The 27,999-nt window shown below is 36.7% G+C and overlaps 1 protein-coding gene across 9 annotated transcripts in view; it reads left to right on the top strand.

The window, feature by feature from the left end:
* Nucleotides 1-27,999, top strand: part of RALGAPA1 (Ral GTPase activating protein catalytic subunit alpha 1) — a 138,770-nt gene that overhangs the window by 80,292 nt on the left and 30,479 nt on the right. For all 9 annotated transcript variants that reach the window (XM_054828255.1, XM_054828254.1, XM_054828253.1 and 6 more), the window contains 9 exons: nucleotides 645-713; nucleotides 2,532-2,666; nucleotides 3,418-3,601; nucleotides 10,317-11,181; nucleotides 12,704-12,775; nucleotides 13,692-13,815; nucleotides 15,494-15,649; nucleotides 24,316-24,474; nucleotides 26,446-26,573. In XM_054828255.1, coding sequence (XP_054684230.1) covers nucleotides 645-713; nucleotides 2,532-2,666; nucleotides 3,418-3,601; nucleotides 10,317-11,181; nucleotides 12,704-12,775; nucleotides 13,692-13,815; nucleotides 15,494-15,649; nucleotides 24,316-24,474; nucleotides 26,446-26,573 — 1,892 coding nt within the window. The remainder of the gene's footprint in view (nucleotides 1-644; nucleotides 714-2,531; nucleotides 2,667-3,417; nucleotides 3,602-10,316; nucleotides 11,182-12,703; nucleotides 12,776-13,691; nucleotides 13,816-15,493; nucleotides 15,650-24,315; nucleotides 24,475-26,445; nucleotides 26,574-27,999) is intronic.

Genomic DNA, 27,999 nt, shown 5'->3' with positions numbered 1-27,999 from the left:
TGCGATTGTATTTTTGCATATCTGTATGCAAAACACTTTGCATTAAAGTGTTTCAGTATAAAGCAGAAATAATTATTTTGCATACATTTTAAATAACAAGGAAATAGATTCTGGCCTCTGTGACTCTGAACCACAGAGAGAAGATAGAGGTCTCCCAGGAAACTGGAAAGGGAATTGTGTGGAAGCCTCTGAAGAGGTATAGCAGGCATTTCTGCTCCTCTGCAGTCATATTGTTGATTAAGTAGAGGCAGGGTGTTTACAAATTCTAGTAGTTCTAAGAAATAATGGACCTAAAATAGCTGCATGCACAAACCCACGTCACGCTCCTACCTGCAGCCTACAAGTGTGTTGAATCAAATTCTCTTCCTGCCTGAGTATTTGGAGTAGCTCTGTAATTTTATTGTCACTAATGCACCTACTTCAGTCAAGCAGACCGTATTCCTTCAATGTCTTTTGCGAAATTCAATTAAAAGGGGTTTATTTAAAAAAAAAGTGGCAAGGAGTACTGTAATTTGTCTCAAAATAACTTTAATAGATTTTAACCATGAATCTAGTATTGTTTCACATTTACCTGCTTAAAAATTTATTTTAAACTTAAATAGTTAAATTGTATTTTTAAAGAAACTATGCTATATTTTTCCCAGATTCTGATAGCAACTATTACCCATTTGCTACCCAGTACAGAAGCTTCCTCTTATGAACAAGACAAGAGGGTAAACATTTTTCATTTCTTTTTAACGTGTTGATCTTATTGCAAAGGTGTGTGATGTAGCATTGTTGAAAAATTTAAGCTATGCCTTAATGTAGGGATTCAGCTCTTTAAACATAATACAGTATAGTCATCTCAGAATTCCAGAAGTATTCTTTATGCAAGTGAATTTCTGAAGTTTTTGTAGGAAAATATGCATTTAAAATTGAGATTGATTGTTTTCAGTAGTTAAAAAGTCTTCTTTTTCCTTGTCCTCAGTGAACTTACAAGCAAAGACAGTAATGTAGATTTTTCAAACTTGTCCTACAGTGCAAATATTTTCTCAACTTGTAGAGAAAACCTTTCAAAGTATTTATAAGGTTATGATTTTTTACACCTTCTATGGTAAGTACATTCTTGAGCAAGACAGCCTGTACTCTTCAGATGAATTTGATTGTTGCCATCCTTCAAAATGATTGCTATCTCTTCGTATTTTCAGCAAGCCTGAGTCCCCTAGCTAAGATGGGCTCCTTCTTCACCTGGTACTCACAGTAGTACTTTCTGCCTCTCAGAAGCTGTATCTCTTCTGAATTATTTGGCTTTGCTCTAGGACTGCGGGGCTCAGTGGTCATTTAAACGTGGGCACTTTGGTGCAGTTTGTCGCTGGCAGCTCTGTTGTTCTGGGCCACCCATTCCCATGGGAGTTGGCGTTCATCTCTTGCTCATTGTGGCCTCCAGAGCTCCATTTTGCCTCTCCGCTCTGCTTGTGAGGAGGCAGGGGCTGTCGTAGACTACAGCAGTATGCCAAGCTAGCCAGCTTTCCACTTGAGATGCTTCCCATGAATCAATGTTTCTCCATGAACTAGTGCTGATCGTTCTACGTCAAATATCATATGAAAAATTGGCTTACCTACTTTGACAAACTTAGTCCTAATGGGTTTCTTAAAAATTGGTTTAATATAAAAGTATTCAGTGTTCTTCATAATTAGGCTTATTATACGGTGCCCCTGAGAGACAAAGTTGTAATGTATTATGTGAAATGAGTGTGATGGTTATATGTCGTTTATTAGTAAATTAGTTAAGTAGATTTTCTTTGAAAGACTTCTATTTAACTTGGGAAAGATTTTAGAGAATCTTGCAGCTATTTATCCGAATTGTTTCCTCTGCCGCAGCTAACTTTTAAAAATTAAAAATAATTATTTGAAGCCAGTAAGTTATTAATAATTTGGGGTGCATGTGTGTGTCTTAATCTGATTCTGTTCTACAGTCTTTAAAACCATCCCCTAGAGGGAGTTGGTTCTTTTGCTGACTGAGTAGCCTGCAATACAGAAAGCAGTTGGATTTCTTTCAGATGGTACCTGATGCTGTGTAGCATTATTGACATGTTGTGAAGGAAATTCCATGTTCTTTATAAAGCCCTAAATGCAGCTGAAATAGTTCAGTTCTGTGTAATCTCACTTTACAGTGAGATTTGTGTGCAGAATGGTGCATCAACCTGAATTTGTACCTGGGTAATCTGTCATTTTAAAAACAGCACCCTGCAAATCAATTTTGAAAAATCATGCGTATCCTCTTAAGCACAGTGTCTGCTCACAGACTCACCATGATGAGAAACTGTTGTATGGATGGTCTTTGTTAAGTATCTCAGTAGCCAAAGTTTTTACTGATGCTGTAGGTTTTGAACATACGGTGGCTTTTAAACAAGTGTGACCTGCAATTATGGCAGAAGGTTGACTCTACTGAATTGAGAAAAGAAAGTAAAACAGAGAAATAAAATACAGTGATAAATGTGAAGTAGCAGGTGCTGGTTTAATTGATTTGTAATTGAAAGTGTTTGTTCCAGTTGGTGGTTTCTTTACTTCTGTGCTTATTGGATTGGATAATGGCCTTGCCGTTAAAGACCTTGCTGCAGCCTCTTCACACCACAGGAGCAGAAAATGACAAGACTGAAAGATCTGTTCTTAATTGTATATATAAGGTACACATTTCTTTTTTCGCTAAATGAGAATTTTTATGTATGGAGGCAGTGTCAGTTTTCATGGAAATGAAGACAGAACTTTGCTGTAAGCTGACCTCCGTTCTGCTGCTGAAATGTGGAGAGCTGTCTTAGTTCTTCTATGTTTTACTGTAACTACTTGATCTTTGCTATATTTGGAATTGTTAATTTTGTCTTATATTTTGTGGTGTTTAACCAAGTGACTTTGCATGTCATACTGATAGCAGGTATTTGTGTTGTTGAAGACCAGCGATACATTTAATACAGATGAGGAAGTAGGTTTTTTATACCAAGCAATTTTATTTAGCAATAAGCAAAGTAAAAAGCACAAAGTTATAATTGCTGTCTATAGGGACACAGAACAAAGGTAGGTATGTTTTTTTGCAAGGGAAGAGGATTAAAACCTCCAACAGCTTAGACCTAGCATATGTAATTAAAGAAGATAGGAGATCTAAAAATAAAGGTAGCTTAGTGATTTGCTGTAAGTTTTATTTCTTGTTTCTTTATTGTTAAATTCCACGTCAGTGTAGACACTGTTTTAACAATTTTCTTTGCAAACCAGTGTTTGTGTCTGTAAACATTAAGCATCTAAAATTTTCCAACATTTTGTCCTGCCTACTTAGTTGTAACAAATCAATTAAAAAAATGTAAATGAAAATAAACTTCATTTCTTATAAAACTATCAAGTAGAAATTCCAGTAGTTAATGTCATTGAATTCTGTTGCTGTTCTAGGTTCTGCATGGATGCGTCTATGGGTCTCAGTGTTTTAGCAACCCTAAATATTTTCCTCTAAGCCTTTCTGATTTGGCATGTGTGGATTACGATCCTTTTATGCATTTAGAAAGCTTGAAGGAACCAGAACCACTGCATTCTCCCGACTCGGAGAGATCTTCTAAACTTCAGCCAGTCACTGAAGGTTTGTCACATTGCCTGAATACATTTGCTTTCAAAAAGATTTTATCTTGGGTTTCCAGTATTGAAGTGTTTGTCTAAGGCATAAGTTTTAAATTATACCTAGACACTAGGTAAGGACCATTAGTATGGAATGAGCTAACATAATTTTGAGCAATTACTGTTCGATTAACTGAAATAAGTATCTTCTGAACAACATGAAGATTGATTTGATATGGATTCTTCTGTGCTCTGTGTATCAGCAAAAAGTGTTAAGTACTGCAACATGGATAAATGTTGCGTTTCTTTTTACTTTCAGTAAATTAATTTTTTTTTCTTAATTTTGCTCCTTTTTCTATGAATGTTTTGAATTATTTACTGTCTGAGCTTGCAATATTGAAAGCGCTCTCTGATTTATTTTTTTTAACCTGTCATAATGCGTTGTCAATCTGTTTACACTGTTTAAAACCACAGAGTTAGCTAAAAAGAGAGAAATTTTCTCTCATCTTCTTAGAACCTTAAGAGACCCAGGAATTAACATTTTCTTCAGAACTCGAAAACAAAAATAACGAATCAAGAATCTAAGCTTTGGAGGAGCAGCACATATTATGCAGTGTATCTAGTAAATATCAGATGGCTACATTGGGAAGAAAATTGAAAAAGATGAGATTAATACTGATACCAGAAACTCTGTGTAGTGCTATTCTCCCTCCATATTAAGTTGTTCCATTTAGGCTTCCTTAAAGGTATTAAGAACCAGATAAATGCAGAAGCTCTTTGTAGCAGCTGTGTGCTAACAGCAGGTGATTTTGTGGTCTGTAGTGACTACGTGCTGTTTTTTATGTAGAGAAAATGGCTAATCATTGTGCCCTTGTCTAAGGCATGCTTCATCATCCTCAAGTACTTTTTTGGCCAAAGAATTCTAAACATAGAGCTGTCCCCTAATAAGCTCGGTATTGGATTCAACAAGTCTGATTTGAGAACTATTGGCAGGAGGAGCTGTAATTATTAAATTTACTGAAGAATGAAGCAAGGTACTATAGTTGGCTTTTTGTCAAATGGCTGTGGTCTTATTAGTAAAAAGTAATCATCTGCTGGGTCAGAATGAAAGAGGCTTCGAAGGATTCATTCTGTCCTAATTACAGTCTCACCTATACATATTATGTAAAGCTAATATTTAAAGCATTTGCCAAAATTAACTTCCACTGCATGTTCTATTACAGTGTAGTGAATTGTAGTAGCTTTTTATGCCTGGCATCCTTTGTATTCCGTAATAATCTGTAATTATGGGTTAGCAGCAAATGCTGTGTGGCTTGTTTAATCTGACAATCTGAAAAGACAACCCTGAATAGATTTCTCTTTAAATGAATGTAGTTGCACAAAGCCTTAGCATCGATATCTTCATTTTGCATTTCCGTATGTGATCTGTTCTTTTATGACTTCTTGTTAAATTTCTAAATAAAAGTAATTTCAGATGTTCCTTTTATCTCTCCAGATGGATTAAGAAAGCCCCATATGTTTTTAAAGTTTCAGGGCTCTGGAATTGTAAATCAGATCGTGAAATTTAATTGGCAAACTACAGCATTATAATGCAACCCTGGTCTTGCAACCTTGGCACTTCTGGTCCACATTGCCAGGCAGAGAATAAAATTGGCAGTGCTTAACTGGTCGCACAGCATCTGTTCTCCCTGGCATTGTTGGAGGAGCGAGAGGAGTAAAGTTAGTGGATAACAACCAGGCTGGGACTCGATCAAGACGGGGTGTCAATTAGTGCAAGCTAGCAGCAGAGCTGTATTGCCAGTGGGTCAACTGCTTTTTTAGTAGAGTAAAAGTGCTATCATGGTATCTGTTTTGAAGGAGTAGAAATGGGCGGGACGGCAGTTGTAGGGAAGTCAGGGAAGTTTCACAAAGTCAGGGTGGGGATTGCTAGTCTCCTTCCTTAGGTCACAAGAAAAGCTGAAAGTACTGAAACACCAGAATTCTTAAGACAGGGTGCTTTTGATCAGTTTAATAGATGTGATTGACATAGCCTGTTATGCCTCTATTGTTCAAGGTCAGATCCATCACAAGTTTTATGGACGCTTAGCCATGGTATGGTATGAGGCCGTGAAGATACGAGATTTTCAGTGATACAGCTGTGTAATGGGGACAGGATCTAATGAGAGGCTGGAGCAAGCCCTGCAGTAAAGGACACAGCAAAGATTTGTTAAATCCTCTGGAAACAGGCGATGTGGGGAGAGAACTATTCCCCTCTCTGTTCCAGTAACTTTCCTATCTCTCACAAGGAATCTGCTATACCTAGGATTATCTGTGAAATTGTCTGTCTACTCCTTTCTGTAGGTTTCAGGTAAAATGCAGTATAAGATACACAAAGAATGATTTTGAAATGCAGTGTTAAGTATATTAAAGTATTATATTTAAACCAGAATGAATTTTTAACAGCTGGCAATAAAGACGTCAGTAGGAAGCTTTTCTTGCATCATCAGAACTTGGAGATAGCAAGTCTGTGGTGCTTTCATACATCTAAGGAATCACAGGGCTTGTCTATGTGAAGGTTGATGAACTGTTCCTCCAGCTAGTATCGACAACAGCTTCCTCTAGTTACGGTATGTGCATACAAGTGCTGTGTGTGCTAATTAACTGCACCTAACTAGCCTGGTTTCAGTGTCACACTGACAGAGGTACGTTTTCTCCAAGGGTAGTGTAGCATTATAGCCATTCACTGTACAGTTTAGATGTGCGAAAGCTGACTTGGACTGCGTTGTGCCGTGATCTGCCATGGATTTTTCCCCATTTGTCATATTTCTCCAAACATATTTTAAACTTTTTTGCATAGATTAATAATTTTTCCTAATATATTTCAATTCCTAAAGAAAAAGTTTCCCCCATCTGATGTTTAATCTTAGCTTTTATTTAAAATACAGAAATATAAAGTACTTTTAAGGCTTTGCTTTTTGCTTTTTTACTGAAAAGAGACAAAAAGTATGCTTTTTAAAAAACACTTTATACATGGTGCATCCAGATTAGCACAGTTTGTGTTTTGTGAGGGACATTCTAGAGATGGGTTCTCCGTAACTGCATCTGTCTATACCTGAAGCTTAAAATTAGAAAGGAGTGAGACTTCCTTAAGTAACGTAAAATACAGGTAGCTAAGCTAAACTGAACTCTCTTAGGCTCCTTCTGAATGTAATGGAGAAAGAGAAGTGTTCCCAGAGAGTCATTCATCCCATTTCTCCAATTTGGCCTTCTAACTGAGATGAATCAATCTGTACAGGTGCATCATTCTTTAGATAGCTAAAAGGATGAGCAGAGTTAAATTCCACCTTCAGTCATTACTTTTTCCTTCTATTACATAACTGTAGTTTTTTAGAAGCTGTTCAGCCAAAGTCGAATTAAGGAGTTAACAACGCATCTTAAGGAAATTCAGGAATTCTCCATTCATGCAACTGATAGAAATTCGTGGTGATGGACCTTCAGCCTTTCCACAAAAGAGAGAAATTCAGGGACTGAAAAAATGCTTCTAGGAAATTACCAAGTGATCATGTACACATATAAATTACATTGCCTGAGCAAAAGACTGTACAATTGTAAAGAGAGCAGAGATGCGTTCACTCAAGAAGAGAGTTTAGCAAAGCATCCAGCTAGACTGCTTTAATGTGTCATGATATGACGTGGTTTGTAGAATTTGTGGTAAACCTGTGATGGCTTGCTTTAGTGCATATATTGATCTGCCCTCCAGAAACAACGACCATGGTTTAGAACTTTTATGTTAAGAGTTCTAATATATTGAATGTCCAGTTGTTCCTGATTGAGGAGATGTGCTTCTAGGAACAAATTATTAAAATGTATCCTTTAAGTTGTGAATTTAATTTAAAATTATCATATTTTCAAAAAGAATTACTTGGTTTGTTTTGTTTGGAGTTTTTTGCTAAGGGAAACCATCACCAAAATCTGATTTGCTGTGTGGCAAAAATGTTTCAAGATTGCTTTATTTTATTTCAATATAACAGGTTACATCTTACAGGTTACTTTTCAGTATGCTTCTCTTAATACTTCTGATTTAAGTTTTCTGTGTCATTTTTAGATCAACAATACTGTATTCTTAGAGAAGACTCAGTGAGAAGTACTGTTCTCAATTTATAAAAGAGGCAATGACAGATTTGTATCCCAATTCAGTTTTGATTTTTTTTTTTTTAAATTTTAATTCAAGAGTAAAATTTTCAGAGAAAGACTGGGGTAGGACTGGGAATGGACTTTCCAAATTTAAATTCAATGCTTCGCTCTTTGTATCACTGTATCACCTTTCTTTTCCATATGTCCCTTAGGCTTCTGAGGGAGTAAGTTCACGCACACAGGTACAATCAGCCATAGTCAGGTTTGAGATCTTTAGGGTTTGCCACAGAACAGTAATAGTAATAACTTAGATGCTAACAGGTCCCTCTCCTTTCTTCAGGTTTTTCAGCAGAACTTAACCAAAGGCATTTAACCTACGAGACTTAAGGGAAGGTTTAAATTTGCTGTTAGGAAAAATTTCTTCACCGAAGGCGTTGTCAGTCATGGGAACAGGCTCCCCGGGGAAGTGGTCACCATCCCTGGAGGTATTTAAAACACCTGTAGGTGTGATGCTTAGGGACATGGTTTAGTGATTGGACTTGGCAATGCTGAGTTAACGGTTGGACTTGATGATTTTAAAGGTCTTTTCCAACCAAAACAATTCTATGATTCTGTGATTCATGTAGCTGGGAAGCTCACATCTTTGCTCCTAGGAACCTGAGTAGAATATTGCCTTACTTATCTGTGTAGTGCCAAGTGCTAAACACTTGGCATAAATATCCTGACAAAGATGAGCTGGCCTCTGCATTGTCCGGGTGCTGGTTAGTACTGCACTGATAAATTATTCTTCAAGCATCCAGCTTATTTTCTCTTTGTCTTGTATAAACTTGCTTACAGTTCCTTCTTATATTTCAGCAGATGGCACTATAACTTAATTTCCTTGTATGCTATCAATATCTAGACATTTAATTCAGCTTCACTGAATGTTTTTGTAAATTTTAAACCTCAAGAAGGTTATAGATAATAAAAATATAATATCTAATTTGTTTATATTAGTTTTCAAGGCCTTAATTCATTAAATATTGGAGTTTATCTGAGTTTTGGATTAGTGTAAAAATTAAGTTGATTTTGCCAACTATTAATTGGATGAAATGTTTCCCTTTTTGCAGTTCAGATCCCTAAAGGTAGAGAAGAGCCATAATCCCAAATGTCTCTTATATGCTTTACCCAAACCTGAGGGGGGGAAGGCAAATATATACTAATTGTTTATTTATGCAGATGCAGAATGCATCCATCCAGTGCTTCAGAAACTAAAGATCTGTCAGGACAGTCGGTATGCATTACAAATTTGCCTTTATTTTTCCAGTCAAATCAATTAAGACACCTTAAACTGCAAAAAGAAATTTGTTTATTAAACATTAGGTTTTATTGTGTATAAATACACACTATAAAGGGACATGAGCTAATTATACCATACTTACATGTCCAAGAGGTTACTTTTTCTCAGTAAATACTGAATGAAAAAGCAACATGGGTCAGAATATTCTAGTTTGATGGATTTTGGTGAGAAGGAAGGTGGCAAGTGTTTGCAGCAGTTTTCAGTGTTTAATAGAGTTTAAAGTATATGGTGTATTCCTGAAGAATACAGTCTTGATTTATCTTCCCCTTGTAAATCCCAAATTCAGGCCATCCAGGTCCTGTTACAAGAGAGATGCTGCAGAAATATTTGCTTTGCCATATTGATCCTGTTTTCTCTTCCACCTGTGATCTTCTATAGTGTGATACTTTTGTGTATGGGTTCTTCAGCGGGTACCCTGAGCCAGTTGAGGGTTGTCTGTCTGACAGAGTCGCTTTGACCAGCTCTGTACTTCATGGGTGACGTAGAGTGGATTTGATAGAAGAAGATTCCAATCAGTGTAAAGTACTGGGTTAGCAGGGTGTGGTATAAACATTAAGAAATTGTGAATTTAGATAACGTTGCATGCAAGTGGAAGGTATGCAACAAAGAATTTCACATTAGGTAGGCACAATTAACTTCTTTTTCTCCCTCCAAGGTTTTCCAGCCTGAAACGTCTTAAAATGCAGTTAGGGCATGAGATTTGCTTTTTGAAAATTGTGCTGCTGTTAGATTGTATTCAGTATAGATAGCCCATTCCTTGAGTTGGTACTTTAAAATCATCCAGTATTATTCTCAACCTAACCTACAGCTGTATGCTCCCTGGGGAAATTAAGATGGATTAGAGGTTTTGTGCATCTATGTTCCTGGTTTTTTTTTCACAATATAATGATGTGTATAAATATAAGAATCTATTGCAGTTGGAAATTGACTTCTTAAAACACAGTTATGATCTCTACTTCATCAGAAATTTAAGATTTATTTTCACTAGATCAAGAAATTGTGTATTTTGGAAGAACCATGCTGCTTACAAAGCTATGGTAGAGGTGTGGTAGGCTGTAAGATAATGAAGATGTTTCTTTAACTCTCTAATGATTTTTCATGCTATTTATATATGAGGCCAGTGTTCATCAAAATACATCTTTTCGATTACTGAGTTGAATGTATCCTAACCTTGCAGCACTCATTCTCTGTTTAAAACTCACGAATAAGAGGACACCAAAAGAAATACATAAATCTCAGTGTTGTTTTCTGAACTGTGTTTTTAAAACCTGTGTTCTTTCTCTTGCAGTGAAAACTCACATGCAACAAGGATTAATTTCTGTTGCTGCTCGTACTGTGATAACACATCTAGTCAATCACCTAGGCCACTATCCTATGAGCGGAGGTCCTGCTATGCTAACCAGTCAAGTGTGTGAAAACAATGACAATCCCTACAGTGAAAGTCCTGAACTTTCTCCTGAACTTTTTGAGAACCCAAACCTTCAATTCTTTGTGTTAAACAATACTTCCCTGGTGTCTTGCATACAAATCCAAGCAGAAGACGACATGCCTGGGGGAGGACTGTCTGCTGGACTTGCATCTGCTAATTCAAATGTTAGAATTATAGTGCGTGATCTATCTGGCAAATACTCATGGGATTCGGCCATTTTGTATGGACCATCATCTTTATGTGGATCTTCACAACAAACGTCTTTTGCACTTTCATTAGCTCAACAAGATAAACCAGAAGATGCTCTTTCATCTTTTGAGCATGTGGAGGATGTATCTGCGAGGGATGGAATTACACTCCAAGTAAAAAGGAAATTTAGAGACACTGTACCAACATGGGATACAATTAGGGATGAAGAAGATGCCCTTGATGAGCTCCTGCAGTATTTAGGTGTTACAAGTCCTGAATGCTTACAGAGAACTGGTGTCTCACTCAACATTCCTGCTCCTCAACCAGTCTGCATCTCGGAGAAGCAGGAGAATGATGTCATCAATGCAATTCTGAAACAGCACACAGAAGAGAGGGAGTTTGTTGAAAAGCATTTCAATGATTTAAATATGAGGGCTATGGAGCAGGATGAGCCAACCTCACAAAAGCCCCAGTCAGCATTTTACTACTGCAGATTACTTCTCAGTATACTGGGAATGAATTCTTGGGATAAAAGGTAAAAAGAAAAGACTCACAATTTAAGAACTTTCTTTTAAGTAATTGTGCTGTTCTTACCGTGTAATAATAGTTGATCATAGAATGGGTTAAGCCAAAAATACTCCAGGCCAGCCAACAAAAGAGGAGAGGGGATGTGCAACTAAGGGGAAAATGGCAGTTTTATTCTGCATTTCAATCTGTCATTTAGAGAGACAGAAAGAAGGAACCCGTTGCCTTTACTGCTATTTATATTCTTTCCTTAGAACAGTGTTGCAAGCCGAATTGAAGGAGTGATATCTTTTCTAATACTCTTTTCACCAGCTGTCCTAAGGAGTACTACCATGGGTAAAGAAGGCATCTTTTGTGCTTTCTTTGCTTCCCATATATATTCCTGCAAAAATCATTACCTTTCTATGCCAGAATGAGACTCTGAAAGTGTCATATTCTCAGCTATTGTGTTGCAGGACAGTGTCCTGCTGCTTTGCCTGCTAAGAACACGCTTGCGTGCAGCCTCAAAGCATTGCATCTGTGTTAGCTAATGAGAAATATGCATCCCCTACAATTTATTTCAGCATTGGCAATGTTTGGGTATTGTTTGGGTATTGTTTAGAACAACAGGAGACAAGCCATGTTCAGTTACAAAAGTAATGTCTCTGTTTACGTTATTATTTTTGTGGGGGTGTAGTTAGGTGTATGTCTGCATATACATGTGGGTATGTACAAATATTAGCATCCTAGAATTTCAGGGTCTTTCTGAAATCTTCTTTTGCCATAGCTGGCAAATTCCATATTAGAGGTATTGCAATGTTTTCTGAAAAACAAAAATAATCTGTGTCACTGAGATATCACTGGACTTTGACAAAATTTTGGTGTTATAACCCTTCTTTTTTGGGGTCTTTAATTCTTCAAGGCAGTCTGGTTTTGAACAGTCAGCTCTTAAATTCATTCCACTGTGTTTTGTGGGAAACATCTTAAGCATAGTTTAAAAGCAATGAAAAGTGCCTTTTGCTCTAACATACTGTTTTGTTTTTTCTTTAAATTTTTTTTTCTTTAACTGGCTGGGTGACTAATGAGCTATGTTCTGCTCTCTTCTGCAGTTTAGAATAGCAAAAGCTCTGTGTCTAATGCACTAACTCCCTAGGACAGTAGATTATGGGAGTGTCTTTTGTCACTAAGCATATATATTATGGCCTAGAAAAGCGTGCGGCTTATGTATGTGTCACAGGGAGTTCTGTCTGTTCTTCTGTAGAGAAGAGATTGACCACAGTTGAATCCAATAGGTTGACAGAAGAAAGTGGAAAGAAGTAAAGGTTGAACTCAGGGCTATAATGGATGTAGAAGATTTCCTGTAGTAACAAAAAATTGCTTCTATATTTTTTAAAAGATAACTTAATATTTTATTTAAGAAAAGACTATGGAAAAAGCAAGAATGTTTGTTGACTGTCCTTGAATGGACCCAGAAATATTCTTGTACCATTCTTGTACTGTTCTGTGTCCATCAGTGAACAGGTGATAAAAGAGTTACAAATTTCTCTATTTAGAAGGAGCTTTCATCTCCTGAAGAAAAATGAGAAGTTACTTCGAGAACTCAGAAATTTGGACTCAAGACAATGGTAAATTCTTTAATAGCTACCTACTTATTTGTTTTGTGCTTGTACTTAAATGGCCCTAATGGCATAGATGTGAGAATTGAACTAATTTTTAAAATAGTTTTGTAAATTATTAATGTATTTTGCAATGTGTTGTTGGTATTGGTGTTATATTGAAGTTACATTGGTGTTATTTGTAGAGTGAAACTCTACAAGTAGACTATCATGAGATAGAACAAACTTCAAAATAGCTTAAAAATGTGAACATTTGTATTCATAATGTGGAATAGTTTTAAAACTTTGGTATGTCAAACTCTCCACGTTTTAAGCTTTGGCTAATTGTTGAGCTGTTTTCCAATGCCGCTGGTATTCAAAGACATGGAATTCTAGTTGGAGTTGTAGCACAGAATTAGAAACTTTGAATTGTTTTTGTAGAAGTTGAAATAAAATCCAGTGGAAGTTTTAAAAGTATGAGAAACCACCTTCAGCTGCTCCAGTGTCTAACAGCAAGCTGTGAACAGAAGACATTGCTGTCGTACTTAAAGATTCTTGCATAAGCTGCATTTGCCACAGCATTCAACAAGGCACTGCTGTTAATGGGCAGTGCAGAGTCGATAATGCCTGTGTTACAGGTTTTGCTCATTTCAGAAGCCCAGCTATTCCATTAGCAATTGGTACTGCCAGCACCATCCTACATCTTAGAAGTGATGAAGTGGCTAAATGCTGTTCATGTGTAGCAAAACTGTAGGCTCTATAGAAGACCAGACTAGAAAAGACTATGGAAATACAGAAGATATTCAAAAAGAAGCCGTACAGGTGTAGTTTACTTCCGCTGTCTTTTTCGATGTTTTAAAAGCCATGCTCTGTGTGTCCTGTTTGTATATTTTGGTTTCATACTAGTAAAGGCGCTGTCATGCAGTGATCATTCTCTGTTTTACAGCCGAGAGACACACAAGATTGCAGTGTTTTATGTTGCTGAGGGACAAGAAGACAAACACTCCATTCTTACGAATACTGGGGGAAGTCAAGCCTATGAGGATTTTGTAGCTGGTCTTGGCTGGGAGGTATTTATTAAAACGTTTTTACCCTCAGTTTGTTTACAGAGAAAATTACAGATCCCTTTAGATATTATAAGTCTTTGGCTCTTTAGCATTACTCACAAGTACTGAAATACACTGGCTTGCAAGCAGGATGTAGAGAAGAATTCTGATTTTAATTTCATTACCAATACTAACAATCTAATTTTAAGCTCTTTCAATCTAAGAAAGTTTGTGCAGGCAGAGATGATTCATTAACGTGCAGTCCTGTATTTGGCTTTCATGGACCGATTAGGAGGCATCTTGATTTCTCTGTACAGTGTTAAGTCCATTGAAATTTGAGATTTGTTCAAATTTGGGAATCCAAGAAAGACAAATGTGCAGCATCTCTCATGCTCCCTTCTTCCTGCCTTCCATGGCAGGCATGTATCTGTTCACACGCTCCGCTCCATGTCTCTTCTAGCAGTCAGAAATACTGTGATGTACCCCATCATCTATATGGACCTGCAACTCTTTAGTCACTAATAAGATACTGTTATGAGGATTTCCTTTTTTGCATCCTTTCCTTCTGACTGCACAGGATTAACTTCCATTGTAAAGTTCAACTTGGCGCTGTCGCGCAGAAGTCCAGGAATCGCTCCTGCTCTTGGCTGGCTGCCTAAGAAACTGCAGGTTTTCTGTTCCTCTTGTGACTTATGTTCATCAGGAGCATCCACATGAGTGTCCATCTTACTTGTTCTGGTTTTACTCCTTAGGTATATAGCAGCACTACTAGATTAGCAGTGTGGATAATGACTCTGACTTTTCCACAGGAACAGAGGAGAACTGCAGAAGTCAGCTGACTGTCATGAACATAGATGTTTATTTCCCACATTCCTGATTCTTCAGGAGAAAAAAAATAAATCACATTAGTGTCTTCAAATATCCTTCTTTAGTGGGTTAATTCTCTTAGCCTTTATTAGCTAGATTAAAGAGTTGCTAATTTGGATTAATATTCCATGATGAGACATCTAATATTTTAACCTCTTAACATTAAATTCTGGATCCTTTATTAAGAGAAAAGCAAATATATCCCATGTGGGCAGAGATTAAATGTATTCACTTATGAAATACAGCTTTCTTTAGGCACTGTTGTGAAAGTGAAATAGCACATTAAGCATGTTTATTTCAGTGCCAAACTATTTCCCATAGAACTAAAACTTAGAAAGTTATTACAAATGGTCAGTTAGTTTCCTGTGATTTTTTTCCATATTCACAGAATGAAAATTTCTCAAGAAAATATATGGAAGGTAACAAGACAATTTAAAATTGTCTGGCTGTCAGGCAGGGTTTCTTAAGAGCTCAGGTCAAGGCTGATGTAGTATCACAGAATTTTTTAAAAATTCAAAAAGCACATGTAGGTGGCTACAGTCAACTGATCAGGGGATAATGCAATAAATATTCATCTACACAACCTTTGCTTTTCTCTAACCTTGTCTCACCAGCAGCATCTGTGGTGACTGTGGAATATAGAATGCCACTGCGCTGCAGTTGATTTCCAGTCTAGTCAGCAAGTCTGAGCTCTTTTAGAAAAGCACAACTGTACTATTGTGAAAAGGGCATTCACTTTTAAAAATTCAGTTGAAAGTGCATTTCAAAGTGTAAAGAATGTATTTATCACCTGATAATTTTTTTTTTCCTAATGCTTCCTGGGCTTTACTTCTAGGTAAATCTCACAAACCATTGTGGCTTTATGGGAGGACTGCAAAAAAACAAAAGCACTGGACTGACCACTCCATATTTTGCTACCTCGACAGTAGAAGTAATGTTCCATGTGTCAACAAGAATGCCGTCTGATTCAGATGACTCTTTAACAAAAAAGGTAGATGTTTCTGAATAACATATTTTCTATTGGCAGTAAACCCAGAGAAATTAAAGTCAAAGGAAAAAAAAATGTAAAATATGCCATCTTTACCTACTAATAGTTGGTATTTTACTGAAGTAGGTTAAGCCATGTAAATTATTCTCCACCAAATCTAATTTTGCCTTACTGGTGATTTTTTGCCATCATTGCAAATGTTGGCAGGATCACACATATAGCGGTGAAAAATGAAGGGAGATAATGGTTTGTGTAGAAGAAAAAGCATTACGTCTGAATGATGTTTTAGTACTTTAAGTCTTTAAATGTCAATTAATAACTATGTGGTGAGTACTCTCTAAGATGACTTCTTATTCACTTAAGAGTCACGTGCTGTCTATTAACATAATTTCCTCTTCAAAAAAAAAGTTTAAAATACTAAGAATTTGTCAACAGTTATTGTATATAAGGTGTTTTGTGTTGGAGCAGGCACAAATGCTCAACAGTGATATGATCTCTCATAGCCACATTAAGAAAAAAATGGGTTTCTGTACTGGTATTTTTTTCTTTAGAATTTAATAAATTCCACATTAGTGATAATAAGTTACAGTCTCGAACATGTGTCCTGTTATAAATGAACAATTGGCTATCATTAGACTGTCCCCCGTCCTGCGTACATACATCTTCAGATGTGCTAATCCATTCAGTAGACACGTTAATGAGCACTGGTTGAAGTGTAATATTGGAGGAACTGAAGCTGGTTGATCTCAGCATGGAGTTTAATACTTGTAATTAAATTAGACAGTAGACAGTTAGTAAAGAGAGAAATAGCCATGCCTCTGGCAAGCTTCAATTATTAATGACTTTTTTGTTCTTTGTGTTCAACTTGAAGAAAAAAATATTATTGTTATTGTTATTATTATAGACTGACTATGAGTTCTAACTTCTCACTGTCACATCTTACGTTGGTTTGTTTGGTGTTTTGTTTTTTCTTTAAATTAAAAAATGTTGTTTCTTGTATGTCTATGGCGCTTGGTCCTTTCTGTTCTTTATTTCCTGAAGCAGAGCCGGGGTAGTACTTAGGTTGTTAAATGATTTATAAAAGTGGTTTATTAGCAAAAATAACTAATTTTAAAATAAGATTGATGGTATTGTTCTAATATAGAACAGTGTGTATATATTTTTTCTAAGTTGACTGCATTCTGTATTGTTTAAACAGAAACTTGGTTTTATAAAACACAGCTTGTAATTAGCTTATAAACAAACATTGTAATGATGTTTGAATTAGAGTATTCAAAAGTGTTGACAAGGGGGTAGATGGGTCACAGTGAGAATTAATTAATAAATAATTTGCAAATGCTGTGGACTTCAGCAGAACAGGCAAGATCTCGTGTCTCTTTCCAGGAGCACCCTGAATCTCCATTGAGCTGTTCCTGCCAGGCGAGGTTCAGTGCTGGTCCAGGCCTCCTGTGATTTAGCTTGTGAAAATGGTGTCAGCCAGACTTTTTTAACAACTCCAGCTTGCCCCAGGCTTATTTCTCTCCTCCTTTACCCACAATCATCAATAATTTGGAATATTTGAAGTCTGTATGGATATGTAGAGGGTATCAAAAGATTGGGATTATATTTGTAGCTCAGCTACTGATGGGCTGTTTAATCAAGCTACTTTATTTCTGTGTCACTTTATTTCCTGTTCTTCCTTGGTGTGTGGGTTTTGTTCTTCTTTTTAAGCCTGGTTTCCCCATGAATGGTGGCTTGTGAGCCTGCCTTTATGTGTCTCCTCCCTTCCCTAACACCTTTTGGCCCATTTCAATCATATTGGAGAGAGACATAGAATCATAGAATGGTTTGGGTTGGAAGAGACCTCAAAGACCATCTAGTTCCAACCCCCCTGCCATGGGCAGGGACACCCTCCACTAGACCACGTTGCCCAAAGCCCCATCCAACCTGGCCTTGAACCCTTCCAGGGAGGGGGCATCCACAGCTTCTCTGGGCAACCTGTTCCAGTGCCTCACCACCCTCACAGTGAAGAATTTCTTCCTAATAGCTAATCTAAATCTACCCTCCTTCAGCTTAAGGCCATTACCCTTCATCCTATCACTACATGCTCTTGCAAACAGTCCCTCTCCAGCTTTCTTCTAGGCTCCCTTTAGGTACTGGAAGGCCGCAATTAGGTCTCCCATGTTTCAAAGGTGTTCCTTTCATGTATGTTTAATGAAGATAGGCTCAGTAAAGGCAACAGAGTCAGAGAGACTCTTAGTGCTCCTACTCAGCAGATAAAGACTGCATGGGAAGAAGCGTTAGACATCAAGGAACCAGGACCAGAGAGAGATGCTATGAAAGTCATCCCAAACTTGAGAAAAGCATCAGCTGAACTTTGCATCTTGGGAGAAACCAGCAAGTGGTATCAGGAGAGATGAGCAGGAAAACAGGCTAATTCTTTTACTAGTTCTACAAGTACTCGTGCTGCTTAGAGTGAACACATCAGCAAAAGGTGGTTTATGAAATGCTGTCCAGCTCACGCACACTATAGGGGACCTCAAAATCATTTGAGTGCCATATGTGTGCTAACAATTTTAATTGTTCTGAGTGCATGTACTGTTCATGACCTCCAGAGAAACTTGAGTTTTGGGTGCTTTCTTTGTCTGTTTCTTTCAATGGGAGAAAAACAAGCAAACTTGCAGTAGTTGGCTTGGAATTGCTGCTGTTTTTTATATTGTAAATGTGCCTAGAGGTGCATGATAGGTTCATCTTATAAATGGAAATTAAATTAAATTAAAACAAAACTTCTTCCTGCCAGTCAAGCCACTGCAAAATCAAGATTCTGCTGTTTCAGAGGCTAAGCCAATTTTCAACTTATTTTCCATCAGTCTTACAGAGTAATAAATAAAACTTTTCAATGTTTTAGATACCTCTGAAGCATTCGTTTCTGAAGATATGAACAAGAGCAAGAAAAGACATTAATTCAGGGAGAACAGATGAAAATCCTCTGCAAGTGTAAAGGAACATAACATTGAAATGCATATATAAAATAGGTATTTTGTTTGCAAAGAGTAAATTAAAGATTTATAATGCTGATAATGCAATCCATTTTCTTTTTCTTAGAATTAAAGGTTAGAGTAAAAAGTATTTACACTACCCTTACGAGAACAAACTTGCAAGGAAAGTATCAGGATTAAATGAAACTGTGAAGACTCAGTTCACAGGGTGAGAAAGCTCACGTATGTGCCTCTAGAGCTTATCACCTCTCTAGCTCCTCCTTCCTTAGCCTGATAAAGGAGTGAAGGCATTGTGGGTGAGAATATTATACACAAGATCTGTAAATAAAAAGTAGTAATGTTATTAACGATTGGAATACTAATTCATCTTGAGCTGTGGGTGTATGACGTGATTCTAGGTTACGTGTGATACCATCCTGACCACATAAGAGGTATATAGCTGCCAGTATTTATAGCTAGGGGGTTTTTTTTTATTGTGATATTAACATCTATTGGGAACTTGAAGGTTATTAGTACAATATTTTTTTTGAGTTACAATTAAATACACATGTTGCTTTTTAAAAAAAAAAAAGCCTCAAACGCACCATCGTTGTTGAAACAAAGTTTTGTGAAAAATTCAACTAGAGGGTACATATGCTGTAGATCGCAGTGCTGCTTACATTTAATGGGCAAACATAGCTGTATTAAGCCATTACTTCAGATGTTTCTGCTCCTTCTGTTCTTTTTATAATGAACACTTTCACTTTTGAAGAAGAAAAAAGTTGGGGCTAGCTGTTGTATCATAAGAAAATATAATAGCCTTTTTTCTCCCTCCTTTAGGTAAGTGGGTATTAGAAATTACAGTAATTTTGGCAAGAGTTCAAGGGTTAATGCAACAGATAAATAAAAGGAATTTTCTGTAAATTGAGCCCTGCATTATTTCACTTGTCTTGCCTTTCCAAACCTAACTCATTTAATTTTAAAAAGTAAATACTTAAATTCTTCCTGACAGTGTGCTTTGCTTTTACTATCGTTTATTACTTCAATTATACTTGGTATCACTTAGAACAATCTGCCATTTGGAAATTTCAGTATAGCCTGCAGCTTAGTATTAAGTCTGGCTGCTATTGTAACATGTACAGCGTATGACACTAATGTATCAAAATTAGATTTGATCATCCCTCCTGGTTATATTTATTTCACGTTTCTTTTGTATTCAGTTAACATAAATGTATTAGGAGAGCTGACACATGATGATGGCTATAGAGTAAGAATATTTTAAAGTATTTTGAGTTAAATTTGAAATTTCAGGTAACCTAACAGTTGGTCATTTTTATATATTTGCTTTAATGGAGTAGAGTTTCAAAGCAAGCCTAAAAAAAATCTGTTTGTCTCTGACATCTCCTCAGGGCTGTCTTCCCGACAGCTCGCGTTTAAAATGGCTAAAACAGAGCTCTTAACCTCTTTCTCACTGCCACCTTTCTGGATCACCACGGATAACATGACCATTGTGCCTGTCACTTGTGCCCATAGCCTGAAATCATCTTTAATTTGGTCCACTTTCTGGATTCTTATATTCATCCTGTGCTTAAGACTCTCTTCTTTTTTCTACATAACATTTCTTGCAACATAGCCTTTCCATGCACATGGTTAAAGTTTATCCACTATATCCTAAACTGTTGGTTTGATTGCTGAATCTTCCTTTCTCTGGCCTTGACACTTTCCTTCTTGAAGAATGCTGCTATAAAAGACATTTTTCTAATCTTTAACACCTTTTTACGGTTTCTTTGCATTTATTGATCTCCATTTTGTGTCTTGCCTTATGCTTAGATAGTAAACTCTCTAGAGCAGTTTGATCTGAATTTATGCAGTATTTAGTGTTTTAGAATATTGGTGTGTAACCTGTAGTTGCAGGTTTTTCAGCTATAGTGTATTACCAGTTACTTGAAGTATAACATTATTTTAGAGATTTTTATTGTATATGTTATTGCTCTGCCTTACGTCTCTAATAAGGATTTGCACTTTGTTTTGCTTACTGGGATTTATGCACACACAAAGTTGTAAATTTAGGAAGACAAAGTCAGGAAATGAGTGTGCAGATGTGGTGGTTTACACAACTGGTGGTGAGTTTTGAGTAACCATTGACACAAATTTCAGTCTTGGCACCTGTATATTCTGTGCACACCAGATCTGATTCTGTTAGATAACATTGGGACCACACCTTCTGGGGAACCGTGTTGCCATCTGTCCTTTAGGTTTCAATGAGCAGAGGTGGTTGTAGCTGAGTATCTCTGTCCCGCTTGTGTCCAGGACACTGAATTCTGGGATGGTTCCAATTCAATCCAAAGGCATAAAGAATCCAGATTAAAGTTGAAAGAGGTCAGGTTCTGGCTCTCCTGTAGTGTAATAATTACAGCAAATGATGGATTCTCCAAATGTTTGCTGTGCTTGCAGGAGAGGTTTGTTGTGGAGCGCTGCTCAATTTCAATAGAAAACTGAAAAATGAAGAAGAAAAACTGAAATTCTTCTTTTTAAAAAGTTTATGCAAAACCTAGCGGACCTTGGAAAGCTTTTCAAGACAATTTCAGGTATTGGATCTCTTCCATGAATCAAGTGTTGGTGATGAGTCAAGTTACCACCAGTCAGCTTTGCTTGCTGACCAAGGTGAGGACATCTGAAAGAAGCAATAAGGAGCACTATGTTAGTGTCAGAGCTGCTTCTGATCTACTCATGAAAAAGGAACAGAATGATTTATCCAGAACTTAATTATTCTCCAGACATAAAGATGAAATCAGCAACACCCAATTTGTTTACTTGTCTATTATTGTTGTCAGTCTTCTACCTCCTATAGTGGAAACAAGGTATTGATCATAGTTTTGATCTGGAGTATTCTACGTCATGTTATAAACCACCATTCCCAGTTTATACCATCATCCACCTACTTGCACCATCCAATTTTGACTCTCAATCCATTGTATGTCACAGAGATGCCATTCTACACTTTACTCAAACTGGATCTTTGCCAAATCATTCTTGATAGTAATCATGAGGTGAAATACACCTGACAGAACTTGGAACTCATTGGAATAATCTGATTCCTTTTCCTCTGAAGAAGTTAGTGCTTTTAGCCTGGAATATATCCTCACACATGTATGGGCGTATAAAGCAAACTTTGAAATTGGAGAGAAAAGTCACTAATGGCTTCAGTAAACTTGGCATCCAAAAATATGCGTCCCCTGTCAGTAGTCCATCTCCTGAATTAAGCACACAATACAGTTTTATCATACCAAAATCTGTGTCAGTCTGATGTGGAAGCACATATCGGTAGCGATGCTCCGTCTGGGTAGCTTTCACAGAAGTGCAAGAACTGATGTCCTGTCTGATTAGCTGCACGTATCAGTAGGAGGTACGCAGGGGCAACCTCTGATAAATGAAATTCAGAGACAATGATGCCCTCAAGAAGCTGCACTGTCGAAACTCTCTGTATGTTTGGAGTTTAAAGCCATTTATTTGGCATGTACCCTGTCACCATCCCTTATTTCTTACAGTGTATGAGTTTGTTTTCTTTGAGTCCAAAGATGGTAAGTAAAGGAGGGCTAATTCTTCTAGTAAGGAGTTCAGTATTGCTGAACTGGGGATGTTGCAGTGCAGTGTGGGTGTATCAGTCCTAGTTCTGCTTCTTGGCACTCAGTTCGATGAGTTCAGTTCAGTTCAGTCAGTGCATCAGATGCCCATCCCTCAATCTAGGATCATGTAGTTGTTTCGCGTTCCACAGGATTTCATATCTAAACTGGTTTGCCTCTTGCTTTCTCTTTGGTTAGGCAGCCTCATCCTCCCCGAGCTTTTCACTCGCTTCTAAGTGTGGGCCCATCAGTCCCTCATACCCTTCTGTCATTGTCATATTTCAACAAATTGTTTGGCTGTCACTTCACCGAGGAAGGTAGGAGAGGTTCAGACCCTCAGAAAACTCCACAGTTAGTTGTCTTGTACGACATTTATCATTGTTAAGTGTCATCCAAGGTTTCTGCAGCTGGTGTTTGTGTGTTGCACATCAGTCATTCAGGTTGCTGCCCGGTTCTGTTCTGACCTAGTCAAATAAAACTCAGCATAGTGAATGTTGTTATAACCAATTCTTTTGTTGGGCTGGGTTTACAGTTGGTGCAAGAGCATCCCTTACTAAGTGTTGTTCAAAATAATTCAGCCATCTACAAAAGAGGCAAGAACAGCTCACTTCAAAGGAACTGCAGTCATTGTAGCTTAGATGTATCTGATCCAGGCAAAACAAATGACTTGTTGAGCATCAGACAAGATGTAGGGTATTGATGCCATCTGTCCTTTCCCCAGTCCAACCCTGAAGAAAATCCTTTTCTTACAGAAATAGAACCCTGTTTTTCAGTCTGATATAATTTAAAGCCAGCAGAGAATAGCAGAGGCAGCTTCTTTTTTTTCAGTCTGCTGCTGACAACCAGTATAAGCCTTCAGATAAGATGAAGGTAGCATTCCAGGAGGTTTTGGAATATAAACAAGTGAATACTTGCAGTGAAATTTCTCTGATGACTGTGTATATGTTTTGCATTGTTTAAAGTGCAGTTATGTTCTGAAAATGACTACATAAAATTGTTGCCTTTTTATATACAATAAGTTCTTGTAAGTGCTCAGATTAGTATCTGCATGTTACCTGTTAACGGCAGTTCACAGTGCTGTCCTTTGAATAACATCACGGCGATTGTTTGACAAATTCTACCTGCCTAAAGCTGTGCAAACAAGCTGAAAACTGTAGGTGAAGACAATTGTCGGCTATAACTCGTGATGCCCAAGGAGGAAAAATGAGATTCTAGCTTGAATTTTCAGAACTAGCCCTTACTGGAAAGAAACTCACATTTAATAATCTGAATGTATTTGATCTGTATATGTAAAGCCTCTCTCCATGATGTTAACATTTGTTTAGCAGATGGTAATGTTTAGCAAAAGGAGCATTTTGGAGCTTCAGTGCAGATAATTCCAAAGTGTTCAAGATATTCCTTAATCTGGTTATATGATTACAACTGAGGATACAGCATGGATTTTGAGGAACCTATTTGGCCATTTCGAGCCAAATCAAGAGCCATTTTAGGGACAGGGTGTTATTTTTACAAAGGTAAAAAACATATACAGGTTTCATGGGAAAGTGAGCGTTTAGTTTAGTTAATGTAGGGGCTATGGAAAATGCAGTAGCTATTCTCCTTTAAAAGCTTTTTGTTTGTAGTAGCCAGTTTGGAATTTGGCTAGAATTATGAGGTTAAAGACTGCACAGATACATAGCTTTTAAACAGATGTTCATTCATATACTTTAAAAGTTCATATAGAATTTAGTAATTCTCTGCCTGTCAGTGATGGCAGTCTTGAAAGCATTTTAGTAAATCAGATTGAATCACTCTGCCTTCTTGAGATAATATCAACAAAATTTTAGCTTTCAGTAGAAAACAGATATTGACGTGTCTGTTAACTTAAATAGACATTGACACCAATGTATAAAAATCTATAGCACAAACCAATACTGTGAACTAATACCATCACTGAATTTGTAGAAGAACTATACTGTAATTTGGTTATTTTATTCATTTTTCTTCGTTTCTTTTTAGTGCGTTTGTCCTTTTGAAATATAAGCATTCAGTATCGCTGTATGGCTATAGAATATATTTAAACTGATGGGTTTTACCCCTGCTTTTCCAGCTAAGGCATTTAGGAAATGACGAAGTACACATTGTCTGGTCAGAGCATACTCGAGATTATAGAAGAGGAATAATTCCAACAGAATTTGGAGATGTTCTTATAGTTATCTATCCCATGAAAAACCATATGTTCAGTATCCAGATCATGAAAAAGCCTGAGGTAAGGGTGGTTTGGTTTTCTTCTTTCATGTTTCCCTTGTTTGTTTAATACGTACTGACCTTTGTTTAGAATCGTGAGGTTTTGGTATAATAGATTGGTCCCACAAGGCGATGTGTCTTTAACATCGACAATTGCTGTGGTGGTAGGAGGAAGAGGAAGAGCTCAGTGAATACAATGCGTAGTAAAATCAGTAACTTGAAATTGCAACAGTCTGATGCTGTGAAGCATATCTGCTAACATCATAAACTGTAAACAGAGCTAGAATATTCTGCGTAATTGTTTAAATATTAAGATAAACTTGGCAAACTTTTTTAGCAAATTTGATATGTGATTGTGGTAGTTGAATAATAGCCTGCTCCAGCTTTCTCCATCCATGTCATAGTCCCCTTTCTTCTTCTCAAAGCTAGTTTTCACTTTCTCCTTGACTCCACACAAGAATTTGGAGATTGATTCAGCAAAGCAAGACCGTTCAGCTCTTAGACCTATGAACACATGCTCTTTCTCATGACTCTTTCTAATTCCTCAACTGTCTGTGCTGGCCCTGTTCTTAAAACAGTGGTTTAGGGTGGCAAACACTTACTGAGTAAAAGTAGTCATGAGTGTTCGTACTGCATAATTTCTCTGTGTGATGTCACTTGCCATGAATTTCTATACTTTAAATATTAAAATTATTTCTAGAAGCACTAATATTTATAAATGAAGTATGACAGAAATACGATTTCCTCTATATGATGACTGCCTCTGTCTGATGATAGGCATGAAATTATATCCAGTACATGATCTTGGTATTACTGGATTACTTATGTTTTTACTTAATAAGTATATTCTTTCTTTTACTACTTTCAGTACAAAGAGTTGTATTGTTGGGAGCGTGCAGGTTAAGAAGGAAAAAGAAAACTGTTGCAAGTAGGGGTTGTTGTTCGTCCAACAAGAGGTCCTTGTATGTGAAAAAAGAAGTGCCTTCTATCAGATTTCAGTATTCTCAAAACTACATTAAATGACTGATGGAAAAAGATAATATAGTTACCTAAAATTCTTCTGTAGCATTGGTTTCATCTTAGCAGGAAGAGTATTTAGTGTACACTCTGCTCCCTTTGCTGATCTGACGCACAAACTTTGCTCTTCTTCACGTGCTTTATGCTAGCAGCTTCAGAACTTTATTCATATGTGCAGGAAATGAAAATACTTAACAAAGTTCTAATTTTTATTTTTTTTTAATTGCAAAATGATGGTTGATGAGAGAAAAATGTAATGACAAAACATAAGATCCATCTGTTATGTAAACCTTTTGGGTCCTACCTATAGTAGACATAGTAGACATTTCTAGTAGACATATCATAGACATTTCTACTGATCTCACAAATAAGGCTTTAGACTTGGGGTCCAAAGAGGCCAAACTTTCACCATAGATTTCTCCTGTAAAGGGGTTACAATCCATTTGTGAAAATACCATAGAAAGGAAGAACAACAGAGAGAAGGAAAGAAAATGGAAGGTGAGGGTTGGTCCACCAGTAATTGTATGACAGTTGCACATTAAATTGGTCCTTATGGACATGTTCTATCTAAAGCCATAGTAAATATTATTTTTAAATTTGAGTAATTAGTCCTTTTGCTTACTACCACCTACAGTATTGTCATCTAGCCTTTCAACCTCATAAACATCATATGTATGACTGTCCCTAGGATTTTGGCAGGAAAAGTTGGAAATAAGCTTTGATGAGACGTAGTATTCAAATGGTTGCTTAATTTTCTTCAAAGGCTGTGTTATCTGTTACCAAGGATATCAAGCAGTTACATGGCTATATATTTCTACAAGAGAAAAGGTCTGTCATGGAGCACAATAACTGGTCTGATTATCTGGCAATGAGGAGGGAAAAAAAGATATATTTGAGTGCTCTATTGTTAATGTTGATTGCTAATTGTTACAGCTAAGATCTTGCTTTATGTTAAATTTCTTAATTTTTTATTCAGGTTCCATTTTTTGGTCCACTCTTTGATGGTGCTATTGTGAATGGAAAAATTCTCCCTATTATGGTTCGTGCAACAGCTATAAATGCAAGCCGTGCATTGAAATCATTAATCCCATTATACCAAAACTTGTATCCTTTCACTGAAATGGTTTCCAAGGCATACACATTCCCTTGCAGTTCTACAGATATGGTCTTCATGGTTTTTGCCATCTCATATTTTTGTCAGATTAATATAGGGAAAATACTATCTTCTTTTTTTTTCTTTTTTTTTATGGTGATGGTGCCTTTAGGAAACTTAAACCCATAGAAGAGCATTCAGGTGAAGACCAGCTTTTTTTAGTTAAGTGAAGAATAGATTTAGTGCTGAAAAATTGCCTGTTTCTAATGTTTTATAACATGTACTTATCACTTTTTGTTAACAAAATTATTTTAATGACCATTTTGTGAGTAGACTTTCTAAAATAGCAATGTCATGGTGTTAATAATCTTTCTTTCCTTAAAGATGTTAAGTGTTTATCTAGTATTAATCTGACTTAGTTTTGCTTTCTAGTTCCAGGAAGGATATGAATGCTGCTTTCCTTCAAGATGAGAAATTTGTTACATTTTTGTCATACAGATTCTGTTATGCAGTTCAGAATACAAAATTGTTGTCAAAATGATGTTATTGTCTTCGTAAAGATGTCAGAAAAGGTTATCTCTTTTTGTTGTTGTTGTTGGAACTGAAATTGTAGGTTTTCGAAAGGGCTGCTCTTGGAAGAATAGATTTACCAACCAGAAATTAAAAAACATAAGGTAAGTCAGTCACACATACCTCTTCCCTTTTCAAGCTTGAGTTCTCTTATATACCTGCTAGTTAAATCAACAAGAACATACTATTTTTTAATTTCACAAGTTGAAAGATAAGTGTAAATTTTGATCCAAGAGAAATTCTGTGCTTAATTTCCACCCAAGCTGTAGATACTTGTATTTGTCATGTGATAGATTGTTGCTAAAATACTCTGCTTTTTCTAAGGCTGACTGTTAATACTTACAGAGTGTTGCATTAGATATGATGAAGTGGATTTACAGATGAATGATGGATGGCGTTTGATGTGATCACATTAAATTACGTTTGTGCCATTTCTGTAGATGACAGATGTTGATTCATTGTATTTTTATGTTTGGAAAGGTCCAGTCTTTTTGTCATTACTCAAGTAGCTTAATCAAAGAATTTAAAATCTATTATCATCATTATACCATGAAAAGTGATGGCTTATAGCATTATATTGATGTATAGTGATGAGCAATTAGAAAACAATTTACTTTGAAATTACAAACTTTCAGTACCAAAAAAACCCCACAAACTTGTATGTTTTAGCTTCTTTACAGAATATGGAAATTGTAATAAATTCCTTGGACATAGCATGCCAGCTCAGTGTCTAGGAATTGGCCAGTTCCGAAGAGCTGTGTATTGCATGTTCACTTTTAATTCAGTTCTCCAAATTGTACTTCTTCTATGCATTAAAGCACTGCGTGTCATTTATGGCATAATGTGACCTCCAGTAAAATGTTGATA

Source organism: Grus americana, chromosome 5 (genome assembly GCF_028858705.1).
Source record: "Grus americana isolate bGruAme1 chromosome 5, bGruAme1.mat, whole genome shotgun sequence".
NCBI classification, from domain to species: Eukaryota; Metazoa; Chordata; class Aves; order Gruiformes; family Gruidae; genus Grus; species Grus americana.
This window is presented reverse-complemented; position numbering and strand designations above follow the sequence as displayed.